The 13,750-nt window shown below is 47.8% G+C and overlaps 1 protein-coding gene across 1 annotated transcript in view; it reads left to right on the top strand.

Annotated features, from left to right (window-relative positions):
- The window catches only part of LOC138287520 (V-type proton ATPase 116 kDa subunit a 4-like), a 237,330-nt gene that overhangs the window by 22,845 nt on the left and 200,735 nt on the right, over positions 1-13,750 (top strand). The window contains exons 2-4 of the mRNA XM_069227986.1: positions 9,900-10,100; positions 12,238-12,316; positions 12,708-12,805. Coding sequence (XP_069084087.1) covers positions 9,984-10,100; positions 12,238-12,316; positions 12,708-12,805 — 294 coding nt within the window. The 5' untranslated portion in view covers positions 9,900-9,983. The remainder of the gene's footprint in view (positions 1-9,899; positions 10,101-12,237; positions 12,317-12,707; positions 12,806-13,750) is intronic.

The following is a 13,750-nucleotide window of genomic DNA, read 5'->3' as shown; positions in this document are numbered from 1 at the left end:
CATTTTACACTGCACTTAAGTAACTTATAAGTCACCTATATATCTAACCTTTACCTGGTAAAGGTTAGGTGCAAAGTTACTTAGTGTGTGGGCACCCTGGCACTAGCCAAGGTGCCCCCACATTGTTCAGAGCCAATTCCCTGAACTTTGTGAGTGCGGGGACACCATTACACGCGTGCACTACATATAGGTCACTACCTATATGTAGCTTCACAATGGTAACTCCGAATATGGCCATGTAACATGTCTATGATCATGGAATTGCCCCCTCTATGCCATCCTGGCATAGTTGGCACAATCCCATGATCCCAGTGGTCTGTAGCACAGACCCTGGTACTGCCAAACTGCCCTTCCTGGGGTTTCACTGCAGCTGCTGCTGCTGCCAACCCCTCAGACAGGCAGCTGCCCTCCTGGGGTCCAGCCAGGCCTGGCCCAGGATGGCAGAACAAAGAACTTCCTCTGAGAGAGGGTGTGACACCCTCTCCCTTTGGAAAATGGTGTGAAGGCAGGGGAGTAGTAGCCTCCCCCAGCCTCTGGAAATGCTTTGTTGGGCACAGAGGTGCCCAATTCTGCATAAGCCAGTCTACACCGGTTCAGGGACCCTTTAGCCCCTGCTCTGGCGCGAAACTGGACAAAGGAAAGGGGAGTGACCACTCCCCTGACCTGCACCTCCCCTGGGAGGTGTCCAGAGCTCCTCCAGTGTGCTCCAGACCTCTGCCATCTTGGAAACAGAGGTGCTGCTGGCACACTGGACTGCTCTGAGTGGCCAGTGCCACCAGGTGACGTCAGAGACTCCTGCTGATAGGCTCCTTCAGGTGTTAGTAGCCTATCCTCTCTCCTAGGTAGCCAAACCCTCTTTTCTGGCTATTTAGGGTCTCTGTCTCTGGGGAAACTTTAGATAACGAATGCAAGAGCTCATCCGAGTTCCTCTGCATCTCTCTCTTCACCTTCTGATAAGGAATCGACTGCTGACCGCGCTGGAAGCCTGCAAACCTGCAACATAGTAGCAAAGACGACTACTGCAACTCTGTAACGCTGATCCTGCCGCCTTCTCGACTGTTTTCCTGCTTGTGCATGCTGTGGGGGTAGTCTGCCTCCTCTCTGCACCAGAAGCTCCGAAGAAATCTCCCGTGGGTCGACGGAATCTTCCCCCTGCAACCGCAGGCACCAAAAAGCTGCATTACCGGTCCCTTGGGTCTCCTCTCAGCACGACGAGCGAGGTCCCTCGAATCCAGCGACTCTGTCCGAGTGACCCCCACAGTCCAGTGACTCTTCAGCCCAAGTTTGGTGGAGGTAAGTCCTTGCCTCACCTCGCTGGGCTGCATTGCTGGGAACCGCGACTTTGCAGCTACTCCGGCCCCTGTGCACTTCCGGCGGAAATCCTTTGTGCACAGCCAAGCCTGGCTCCACGGCACTCTAACCTGCATTGCACGACTTTCTAAGTTGGTCTCCGGCGACGTGGGACTCCTTTGTGCAACTTCGGCGAGCACCGTTTCACGCATCCTCGTAGTGCCTGTTTCTGGCACTTCTCCGGGTGCTACCTGCTTCAGTGAGGGCTCTTTGTCTTGCTCGACATCCCCTCTCTCTTCAGGTCCAATTTGCGACCTCCTGGTCCCTCCTGGGCCCCAGCAGCGTCCAAAAACGCCAAACGCACGATTTGCGACTAGCAAGGCTTGTTGGCGTTCTTTCTGCACGACTCTCCACGGCGAGCGGGATCCGTCCACCAAAGGAGAAGTCTCTAGCCCTTTTCGTTCCTGCAGAAACCTCAGCTTCTTCTGTCCAGTAGAAGCTTCTTTGCACCACCAGCTGGCATTTCCTGGGCATCTGCCCATCTCCGACTTGCTTGTGACTTTTGGACTTGGGCCCCTTGTTCCACAGGTACCCTAGATTGGAAATCCACAGTTGTTGCATTGCTGGTTTGTGTCTTTCCTGCATTATTCCTCTAACACGACTTCTTTGTCCTTAGGGGAACTTTAGTGCACTTTGCACTCACTTTTCAGGGTCTTGGGGAGGGTTATTTTTCTAACTCTCACTATTTTCTAATAGTCCCAGCGACCCTCTACAAGGTCACATAGGTTTGGGGTCCATTCGTGGTTCGCATTCCACTTTTGGAGTATATGGTTTGTGTTGCCCCTATCCCTATGTTTCCCCATTGCATCCTATTGTAACTATACATTGTTTGCACTGTTTTCTAAGACTATACTGCATATTTTTGCTATTGTGTATATATATCTTGTGTATATTTCCTATCCTCTCACTGAGGGTACACTCTAAGATACTTTGGCATATTGTCATAAAAATAAAGTACCTTTATTTTTAGTATAACTGTGTATTGTGTTTTCTTATGATATTGTGCATATGACACTAAGTGGTACTGTAGTAGCTTCACACGTCTCCTAGTTCAGCCTAAGCTGCTCTGCTAAGCTACCATTATCTATCAGCCTAAGCTGCTAGACACCCTATACACTAATAAGGGATAACTGGGCCTGGTGCAAGGTGCAAGTACCCCTTGGTACTCACTACAAGCCAGTCCAGCCTCCTACAGTCCCCGTGTTTGAGAATATTGCCCACAGTAGATATGCCTATGGTGTCCCACTTCTCAAACCCCCTGAGTTTCGCAATCCCTCCCAGCCATGCCCCGTTCCGGACTGGTTTAGCCCTGGTGAAACTGTGTGCCCATCCCAGTGTCCAATGTGGCATTTTTCCAGGCCAGCAATTCAACCTTTGTTGCTGGCAGCAATCCTTGGGACGCTTTCCCTCCATCTAGGTAGTGTACGTGCGTTTTCCGTTCTAGCAGTGCCCTCTCTAGTCTGAATGTCGGGTGGTTCCGAGTTACCTAGGTCTAGTTGTTGATGGTTATCAGGTGGCCCGCCCAATAGTATATTTCGGTGTCTGGGAGTGCCAGTCCTCCATTATATTGGTCGCACTGTAATGTTCTAAGGAAAATTCTAGGATGTCCCCCATCTCACAGCAGGGCCCTCAGTTCACCATTAATCTTGGAGAACACCGTCTGAGGGACTGGGTACTATGTGTTCAGGCGTACATATTGTAATTTGGGGAGTCTGATCATCTTAAAAAGGGTGCTCTACCCATCAAAGAAACAGGGAGGTCCTTCCATTGTCCCACGTCTGTCTGGAAGTTCGACAACCCCCTACCAATGTTCTGACTGGCACAAAACCCCCTTTGTGATGTCACAGAAATCCCCAAATATTTAAAGCCATCTCCAGTCACCCGAAGTCCCTGTGGTAGAGAGCAGGTCTCACAGCCCCTGGGGAGTGAAAAGCACCAATTTATCCCAGTTATTCCGATATCTGGAGTGGGTGCCATACTCCTCTATTATCTGAAAAAGTACCGGGATAGTGGTTTCTGGGCTAGTGATGTATGGGTGTATATCGTCGGTATAAAGCGATACCTTTTCCTCTGTCTCGTCCGTCATTGAAATATGGAACCCCTCTACTCCAGGATGTAACCTCACCTTCCACGCCAGAAAGTCTACAGTGAGGGCAAACAGGAGTGGGATCAGGGAGCAACCCTTTCTGGTTCCCCTACCTATCGGGAATTCAGCAGACAGCTTTCCGTTTACCCTAACCGGTGCAGCCAGGTTTACATAGAGCACTGCCACCCACCTTCTGAACTATGGGCCAAAGCCAAATTTTGGCAGTGCCTGCTCGAAAGGCCAGTGGACGGCGTGAAATGGCTTTTCGGCGTTAAGGGACAGGAAGACGTGTGGTGTTTGTTGGCCTGCACTGTTGTTAGCCATTTGTGAGTGCGCCTCACATTCAGGCATGTTGACTTGCGGGCATAAAGCCTGACTGATCATGATGTATTAAAGGAGTGATAAATTGTAGAAGCCGCGTGGCCAGGATGGTGGCCAGCAGTTTACTCTTGACATTTAGTAACGAGATCGGGCCGTATGATTCACACATATCCCTGGGTTTCCCTTCCTTGGGGAGCACTGTGATCGTTGGTTTTCAAAGGTCCGGGGGAGATCTCCCTGTTCCGCGACCTCTTGGAAAATATTCAATAGATGGAGATCCCACTGTGTGCGTATCGCTTGTAAAACTCAACAAGAATGCCATTTGACCTGGGGGTTGACTATAGCAGCCTGAATTTCACTCAGCGTTAAGTACTCCTGTAGAGCGTCCCTGGCCTCCTCGTCTAGCACCAGGGTGGGGATCACCGCCATATAATCCACTCTGGTTTCTGGGGAAAGTGGCCTGGCCTTGCAGAGCAGCTCACAATAGTGAGCGAACTCATTTACTATTGAGGCCTCTGTGTCACACTTGACCCCTTTCTGATTAATTATACTGTGCACCCATTGAGCTTCCTGCTCCCGTCTTCTCAGTCACGATAATAGTCTACCAGCCTTGGGCCATGGCTCGTATAAGTGGTGCGGTGTTGCCAGCATCTGCTTGTTTGCCCCTTCTTGTGCTAAATCCCTGCATTCTGCCTGCCGTGTTGTAATCTGTCTATGCACCAGAGGGTCCGCCACCGATCCCCGGGATCCTTCTAACTGCAGAATTTTATTTTCCATCTCTTCAAGCTCTGCCACTTCTCTTTGCCTTTTCTGTGTGACCAGGTTCTGGGCCCTACTGCTTAGCACAGTCTTAAACGCCTCCCACTACACCACCTGAGAAACCACTGATCCCTCGTTCTCAGCGAATTATAGCTCTGTGTCCTCCTCAAGACCCCGTGCCACCTCCTGGTCCTTCAGGTCCCGTGCATTTACCTTCCACCCAGTGACCCGCCTGTCTCGTATTCTTCCCACTTGGACCAGTAAGGCTGAACGATCAGAGAGTCCCGTGCCTGGTACCCTGCTTGGGCAATCTCCCCTATCTCCCCCATAGTCGAGCCTTGAGCTAACCCTGTGGTCTCCTGAGTAATATGAATATTTCCTCTCAGTGGGTTGTGTGCTGCGCCATAAACCAGTTAGTCCAAGCTGTTCTGCAAATTGCACTAGCATTGTCATCTGGTGGGATGGGGGGGGGGGGGGTGAGGTTACGGGTCCCCGAACAGTCAAGTGGCCATTACGTCAAATGTAAAGTGGAGGTGGACTCCAAGAGAATATCAGTTATTTTGGTCATGGCAGGTGCCTGCAGGCAGGGGGGTGTACATGATAAGTATGGTCATCTCGGTCCATCCCCAGTAACCCTGCACGCCCACATATCTGCTGTTGGGTCTATCCACGTTCTAGTGACCTTAAATGGAGGGCTTTTCCTCAGCAGTGTAGCCACCCCTCTGGCCCCACTCGCGAACCCTGCATGTGTGTATGCTCCCCTCCCCAGGAATCGACAATAGCTACAGCTGTTTAATGTATTGTTCCACCAGTCCCCTCTTTATTTTGTTGCCAAGACCATTTACATTCCAAGTTAGTATCTTAAGGAGTGGATCTACAGACATACTTGATTTTGCCATCCTATATGATGCCTTGGGCATGGCCCTGGGTGTCTGTCTATAGGTCTGCCGAACTATAATTCTGACCGTGTGCCTCAGTGAACATCAAAACAAATAACAACAAAACTCAACACCCCCCCTCGCCTCCCGTAACTGTCTCCCTACCCCCTATAGTCTCCTCCCATCACTGCACCACATTACCTGATCCATACCATGGGTGAAGAGCAAATGAGAGGTCTGTAGCTCTCCATCCACCTATGATCACTAGCCCTCAATGATTACAATAACAAACAGAAAAAAACAACTAAAACGATTCGGAAAGGAAACTCCTAGTCGACTCTGAGAGTCTAGGGAGGAGAGAAAGTAGAAGATCTAGCCACTCTCTGCCCATCCCCCATGGCTCACCATCGCCCTTCAGCTGCCAGTTCCTTCCTGCCCTGGGTCCATAGCACTCGCGGGAGAAGCACTACCCGTTTGCTTGTGATCCAAGTTCGCTATTTCAGCCACTAAAGGATGTACACTATCGGCGTCTGAAGACACGCCCCCATACGCGATGTCCGAGGAGACACCAACTTGTGTTCGGTCATGTTTAGGTTTTTTGAAGACTGAATTTAGTTCACTGTCCACTTCCAAAAAGTTCCTGGGTTTTTGTTCTTGTTGTTGGGCTTTCTGCGATGCATCCCTGCACCACTGCGCAAGGGAGTGAGATGGACATTTACTCCTAAGCCAATAGGTCTTAAGTGCCACCCCCCCCACCCCTGAGAAGCATGCAGGCCAGAGCGTCCCTCTCCATCCTTCCTCTGAGGTGGGCATTCCTCTAGCCAGGTCCAGTCCTCCTTGGGTGAGTGGAAGAACAGTGACTTGCCCTCATAGAGGACCTTGAGCTTCACCGGAAACAACAATATATATTGTAGCTGGAGGGTGCGCAGTTTCGTTTTGACAGAGTCAAAAGTGTTCACTGCCTCTGCACCTCTCTTGTGTAATCCAGAAATACCATTATTTTAGAGTTTTCATGCCAGATTTCTCCCGTGCAGCGGACTTTCCTAAATATCATATCCCTGTCCAGAAAGTTGAGGAATCTGGCTATCATTGATCCCGGAGGTGGTTTTGCGCTTAAAGCCTGATGCGCTCGTTCTATGCCAAAGCAGGATGAAAACTGGTTAAACAGGGGAGAGGCCCTCAGGCAACTGTCCAGGAAGGTGCCCATTTTAGACCCCTCTACACCCTCGGGAGAGCTCACGAAGCGCAGATGATTTCTTCTCATGCAATTTTCTGCATCTTCCGTCCACCAGACAGTCTCTTTCATCACAGTCCGGGGCTCAGTCACTTCATTTAGAAGATTCTGGACAGTGTCCTCTACTTCAGATATTCTGGTCTCTGCTGTTGTAACCCTCTCAGATACATTTCAGAGGCCTTGCCACAGGAGAGAAACCTCTGAGTTCACAACTCCAATTCATCCCTCTAAAGACTCCTGGGAGGACTGGATTGCCATCAGGAGTACAGTGTTGTCCGGCATAGCCGGTGTGTCAACCTCTGCTCCGGCTTGTGCAGTCATTGCCCTTGTGTAGCGGTCCATTTTCCTCTGTTTGGGGGATTTGGGATCTTTGTCCTTGGCAGGCTGTAATTGCACTGGGTAGTGATGAATGAGAGCTGCAAGGCAAATGTCCAAGGGTAGAGGCCACAGTCTCCAGTACCGTCCTCTGCCCCTTAATAGTTTCTAGGGCCTTTCATGGACCACTTCGTCCGAGCCTCCAGCCGTGTCACATTGGTTCCATCGTTAGTGCCTTGAAACCGCAAAGTGCTGACACTGAGAGGGGAGCCATCGACCCTCCACCCAGCCTCCCTCGACACTGCCGGCCCCCCTGTCGGATGTGGAGGAGTAGGGAAGAAGAACTCCTTCCTGACCCAGGTACGTACCAAGCCGCTGCTCCGCAGGCACCCGCCGACAGTATCGGCACACTCTCCTGCCTCGGAGTCGCCTGGGATCTGGCTCCCAGGCTCCTCTTTCCCCCAGCTGCACTAGTCCGCACGCTGCTCACCGCAGCACCAGCTCTGGCGTAGGCAGCAGGCTGGGCCCCTAAACAGAACCAGGTCACCCCATTGGCCACAGCTGAAACCACCTTCACCTCACCTTGCGTCTCTTTTTGTTACACCAGCTGTCTGCCGCCAACTTTTCAAGGGCCGGGCCCATTTCAGCGGCATCTCTAACCGGGGAAAAGCAGGTGCCCTTGCCTCCACCGGAGCCCCCCATGTCTAGGGGTGTCATGATCCTGGCAGGATGGCATGATAAGGGCAGGTAATGTGCAAGATCAGTTGCGAGCTAGCGGAGCTTGCAGTAAATGATATTAATTGGCCATCTTGTTGGCCATACCCCGAAATTTTAATTTAGGGAATGCAATTACCTACTCCCAAAAATAGTCCATGTAATGAAAGTTAAAAACATGCAAATTTTTTTAATGGTAAATTCTGCCACATTTCTGCAAAATAAACACATCTATCTCCTTTTTATTTAATTTGTTTTTATTAGACAAGCATATTTACATTTCAAAGTTAAATGCCTTACATAAGGGCAGAAACGGTACATAGCAGGGGCGGTAGTCAGGGTATTTAATGTCAACCGGAGAAGCTGACTGACGCATTTGTATATAGATGTTGTTTTATGAAAGATAACTAGCTACACTATACAGCACATGAGTTTCATGGTATGTCCACAAGATGGACGTTACATTTTGGATGCGATGTGTGTCTTTGTGTGCTCTTCTCCTCCAGTGCCTTAAGATGTCCCTTTAGACTGGTTTTAAGCTAGTTAAGTGAGGGCCTGGCACGGATGTCAGGGGGCAGGTAATTCCAGTGATGAGCAAGGATGTCAGGAGGTGGGGTGTTCCAGTGATGGGCATGGGTGTCAAGAGGCAGGGCGTTCCAGTGATGGGCACGGATGTCAGGGGGCAGGTCATTCCAGTGATGGGCATGGATGTCAGGAGGTAGGGTGTGCCAGTGATGGGCATGGATGTCAAGAGGCAGGGCGTTCCAGTGATGGGCACGGATGTCAGGGGCAGGTCATTCCAGTGATGGGCATGGATGTCAGGAGGCGGGGCGTTCCAGTGATAGGCATGGATGTCAGGAGGTGGGGCGTTCCAGTGATGGGCACGGATGTCAGGATGCAGGGTGTTCCAGTAATGGGCACGGATGTCAGGATGCAGGGTGTTCCAGTGATGGGCATGGATGTCACGATGCAGGGTGTTCCAGTGATGGGCGTGGATTACAAGACGCAGGGCTTTCTAGTGATCGGCACGGATGTCACGGGGCAGGGTGTTCCAGTAAAGAAGACCTAGGCAGTGAAGAGACTGGTATCTAGAGGCCGCACACAGTGGTTAGGTGCCACCATTAAGGTCTGTTGTGAGCAACACAGGATTCTAGCGGAAGTGTAGCAGATAATGTCATTGAAGTAGTTCAGGGAACCATAAACCTCTTTGAACACAATAGTCAGCAGCTAGTAGAGGGCCCTGCTTTTAGCCGGCACTATACAGGCTCCCCGTGCAGGTACTGTCCTAGAAATGTCAACTTGGTACCTGTGTCTCGCCAACGACAAGTCAAATTGGTGGCCATTCTTTCTTATCCCTAGTGGCTCCGTGTGGAATGCTCGCCCAGCCCAACTAGGTCTAATCACAAACTGACTTCTTTTTCACAGACTTCTGAAAACATGGCTTCTTATGAGCAAGGCTTGAGCAGTTCACACTATACTGTAAATGTAGTGAAGTGAAGAGCATTGTACAAAACACAGCACATAGAATACCTTCTGTTGAGGTGAACATCTCTTTGTCTCTCCATTCATCTGTCTTCTCTTTGCATTAGGGGTGGGCAGGACTCACGAAGTTTCACTCTGCAGAATCCCACAGAGTGACATAAAAACGCCACAAGATTCTGTGGAGTTCCACCAACAGGTGGAAAATATGTATGTCACGCTGCAATTTAGCGCCACCATGAGCTGCGCAAGAGCAGCGGCCATTTGAGATGTTTTTGCTGCCGCTTGACTAGAAAATCTGCTCAAGCAGCAGCAAATCTACTCAAGTAAGCAGCGCTCTGACCGTGACTGCTTGCGACTGCCTGCGTTAGAAATTCATGCTAGGTGACTCTAAATCTCGCTTGCATTTCTGGAGCCTTGTGGGAAAAAATTCCTCCATGTGGAGATTGGCAGAATTTGTCTGGAACTTCACGTTAGAAGAGTAAAGCGGAATTGGTAAATTCCACCAATTCTGCGGGTGAAAGAAAACATTCTGCCCACTCCTACTTTGCACTCCTTCACTGTAGATTACTATGTTTACATTTGTCTATATTTCTTTCAGTAGTTACTTAAATGTCCTGTCTGCCTTCCTCTTATTTTGCTGTGTCGCAGCTCTATGAGTTTCCCTTAGCTTTTATTCTGTCATTGTCATCTCCAGTTAACCAAAAAGGTTTATACATTACAAGATGCTTTATTAACATTCTTTCTGATTCCTTCGCTGCAGCAGTGGAGTGAGTCCAGATAGGATCCTGAATCTTATAGTGTCCCGGCTGACTGCTGCCGCTGCTGTGGCTTCCGGCTGCTAAAGATGGCGTCCATGTTTCGTAGCGAGGAGATGTGCCTCACACAGCTCTTTCTGCAGGTGGAGGCAGGATACGCCTGCATTGCAGAGCTCGGGGAGCTGGGCCTCGTGCAGTTCAGAGACGTGAGTATCAAAGAGTCTTCCATGTTGAAGAGGAGAAGGAACTTCTCTATAAATTCTAAAATAAAATGATTGCTGCTGAAGAGGACATTCATTACTAAGTTTTGGCGCAGGGCAGCGCCGCAAGCCATTTTTCTGCGCCGCCTTGTGTCAAAACAAAAAGGCAGGAATGCGCTGTATCTATAAGATATGACGCATTCCTTTCCTTGTCCACTGTACCTGGCTCACAAATTGCTGCTGAGCACCAATGCAGGAACCCTTTAACTATAGTGCAAGGGTGCCTGCATTGCAGGGATGATTGTTTATGTGCAGGAAGAAACACCTTCCTGCACAAATATAATCATTAAGAGCGTTTTCATGTTTCTATGTGCGCTGTAGAATACAGCACACGTAGGAATCTGATGCATTCCCAGACTTGTAAATCTGGGAATGCATCTGATTCCTTCTGTTTCCATGGGTGTTGCGTGGAAACACCCACAGCAACACCCATTGAACACCCCTTCCGTGCAGTGTTACGCGTGAAAGGGGTCCATATTTACAAGGCCATGAAAAGCCATGCAGGGTGACTTTGCTCCAGCTTAGCATAAAACAAAATGACACTCTGGTAGCCCAGTGTGTCGCTAGGGCCTTGTAAATGAGGCCCCAAATGTTTTGCTGCAAATTCAATGCACAAATGTGGAATTTTGTCATATTAACTAACCGCCCTTTCCCTATACAAGACCCAAACTGGATTACCAAAATGTAATATTATTAAGTAAAACTGTCATAAAATATGGCATCATACACACTGTGCAGCCACACTGGTATGTTACATTCTGTGGTTCTTGTGAAATGGACATGTGTCATTGGTGTTTCCTCGTATCATTTGAATTGATTTGGTAGTGATTTCACTAGTCGTCACCCTGTCATCCAAACATTTCTGAATCATCCTGTGTCTTTAAGGTGCTCCCTGTGATGTGGTAGGTAAGGTTACCTGCCTAGCTCACTCTACTGTTTGCCTTTGTCATGGATCCAGTTTTTGCATTTATAAAATGCGCCCTTTAAACATCAATGCTGCGTGCATTTAGCTAGCCATCTATTTATGCATTAATGAATAGCATGCAAATGTTGTCAATGATTAGTTTGCGTGGAGAGAATATATACTGTACAGTGTAGCACAACTCAACATAATGGGACCTGCTATGGGTATGCTTACAGTATATACAGGTATACTTGCCACCCTTGGTGATGGATCTTAGTGGTGTGCCTGAGGAGCCAATTCAGACCCAGAAAGAGGGGGCTCTTTGGTTATTTTTGTGCATTTAGTATTGAAGTGTCAGTAATCATCCAGGCTGACTTAGATATTTTTTATTTCGTTTAAGAAAATCATTACAATTACAGTCCAGTCGTACATTAGAAAACAGTTCCTAAAGCATACATTTAATTGCATTAAAAATCTTACAAAATGTAATTCTGAACAAAAGACCAGCTCCCCTCAACCCCAATCTGGCTGACAAGTTCCCTGTGTCCTGTAGCTCTTGGCATGCGCACAGCCAACACACAATCAGACTGGATACAAAGAAGTGTTAAAAGGGAAAAAAAGGAAATATGCCTTTTACATCTATTCATCCAGCATATGAAACAACATCCCTGCATCAATCAAGACCACACAACCCTTCTCCAGTTCACGAAAGAGCCACACTACATGATGCAGTAACAGTCCACAGACCAGCTACCACTCAAATTACTTGGTTACTGTATCCTTGCCTTTGACCCTGTAGAGTGCTTTGCTGCCTTTGGCTTGGTTCGTGCTGTACAAATGACAGATGCATGCATGCAAACATACATATGAATTACACATCACAAAAGTTGAAACAGCACTAAATATGACAGGTACATTAAAGCAGGTCAACAAATGTAGATTGGTCTGAATTCATTCAGAATGTAATAGAGGCATGCAATTATCAATCTCCTCCAGCAGTCTCAATATTTACTAAATTAAATGAATAATTTATTGTTGTATGATTTTGTCCCATTGCCCTTGTCTGCTGATATTCATAATGTATGCAAGGTGAAGGTGTCTCTTGATCTCCAATGGCGAATGGTTAAGGAGATCCAAGTTCTCCTGCTCTGCCCTAACAAGTTATTTTACCTCCTTCAGCTGAATGTGAATGTCAACAGCTTTCAGCGGAGGTTCGTCAACGAGGTCCGCAGATGTGAAGCCATGGAGAGAATCCTACGTGAGTTCACAAATTTCCACCATTGTTCCCGCTCTCCAATCCTATCCCCACCACCTGAAACAGGAATCTTCATAAGAGCATGACCATCATCTTCCCCCAAAACAGTTCTAACTGCATCTCTCAATCTGTGTATTTGACTAATGTTTCTTTCTTTTACAGTTTTTAATATAGTGTTTCTGTCATTCTTGACTTCTTTCCTTCACTGCCCCTCGCTCTCCACCTCCCTGCGTTATCCCAGTTTCTACCCATCCTGCACAATTGTCTCCTTTTATAACTGTTTCTTATAACTACCTCTTCCCAAAATTCTCTGTCATCACTATATCACTTCTTGGTCTGGGTAAGGTATCTTTCTCTTTTTCAATGAGTACATTAAGGTTTCTTTTTTTTTCAGGTTTTCTTGAGACTGAGCTGGAGAATGACAAGATCACGATTTATCAACCTGCCACTTACCCGCAGACTCCTCTTCCCCGTGACATGATCGACTTGGAGGTAGGTGTTAGAGGTGCCCCACACAAGAGATGGGTGGATATGGACACTCTTTCTAGTCTCGAACACTGTCCTTTTCTCAAAGCAGGGGACACATTACGCAATTGCTAAGTGGTTATTGTAGGTTCTTCATCTTTAGGTTTCTCACTGCGACTCCTCAGGCACATACCTTATGAGGGCTTGTTAGTTTGCCAATATCTTATGTATTGTTCCTGGTCTAATCCATTGTGTTGCCTTATTTTATGTGTATACATATAATAATTAGAACCATAAGGTAACCCAGTTTCTTTCAAGTTTTGACATCCACAGTCTGATTTGGATGCTCTGTTATTGGGGTTTAATTAAGTATTGATGTGTTTGGTGTAGACTGATCAGATGGATGGAAAAGACTAATAGACTGCACTTGAGATGGCAGCAGATAAGTATTGGATTGAGTAGGTACCTGTAGTGAACTTGGAGAAGTGGTGAATCTGTTTGATTTGGAGGATATACCTCATTTTAATTTTGTATTGGCGTAAAGATAATCAGCCTTTAATTTATTGTGGCTATGTGCCTGTAAAAGTTGTATCAATGAGAACTTTCAGGGCTTTGCAAGCCTGGGCTGGAAGTGAGAGATTATGTTCTGGAGTGGGGTGATGTGGATTCTCTTTGTTTAGAGGAGTTAAACTATGCTGTTTTGGAACTTCAGCAGTCAAATGAAAAAGTTCATCAATAGACTCTTGAGTAAGATGTTGTGATTGTTGAGCCGTACTCAGACTGTGTTGCCTCCTCACATGCCAATGAAGGATTCACACAGAAAAACTGCATCTTATTACCTATGTGTAGCTGCGTTCTAATTGCACCCTCTTGATGTGGGTATCCATTATCAACGTTACCATATGAGTTTAGGTTTATAGGACCTAGGGAATTTATGTCCCTTGATGGTGATTGATTGCCCATGATAGGCCG

Source organism: Pleurodeles waltl, chromosome 4_1 (genome assembly GCF_031143425.1).
Source record: "Pleurodeles waltl isolate 20211129_DDA chromosome 4_1, aPleWal1.hap1.20221129, whole genome shotgun sequence".
In the NCBI taxonomy this organism is placed as follows: Eukaryota; Metazoa; Chordata; class Amphibia; order Caudata; family Salamandridae; genus Pleurodeles; species Pleurodeles waltl.
The sequence above is the reverse complement of the archived record's forward strand: the minus strand, read 5'-3'. Positions and strand labels throughout refer to the sequence as shown.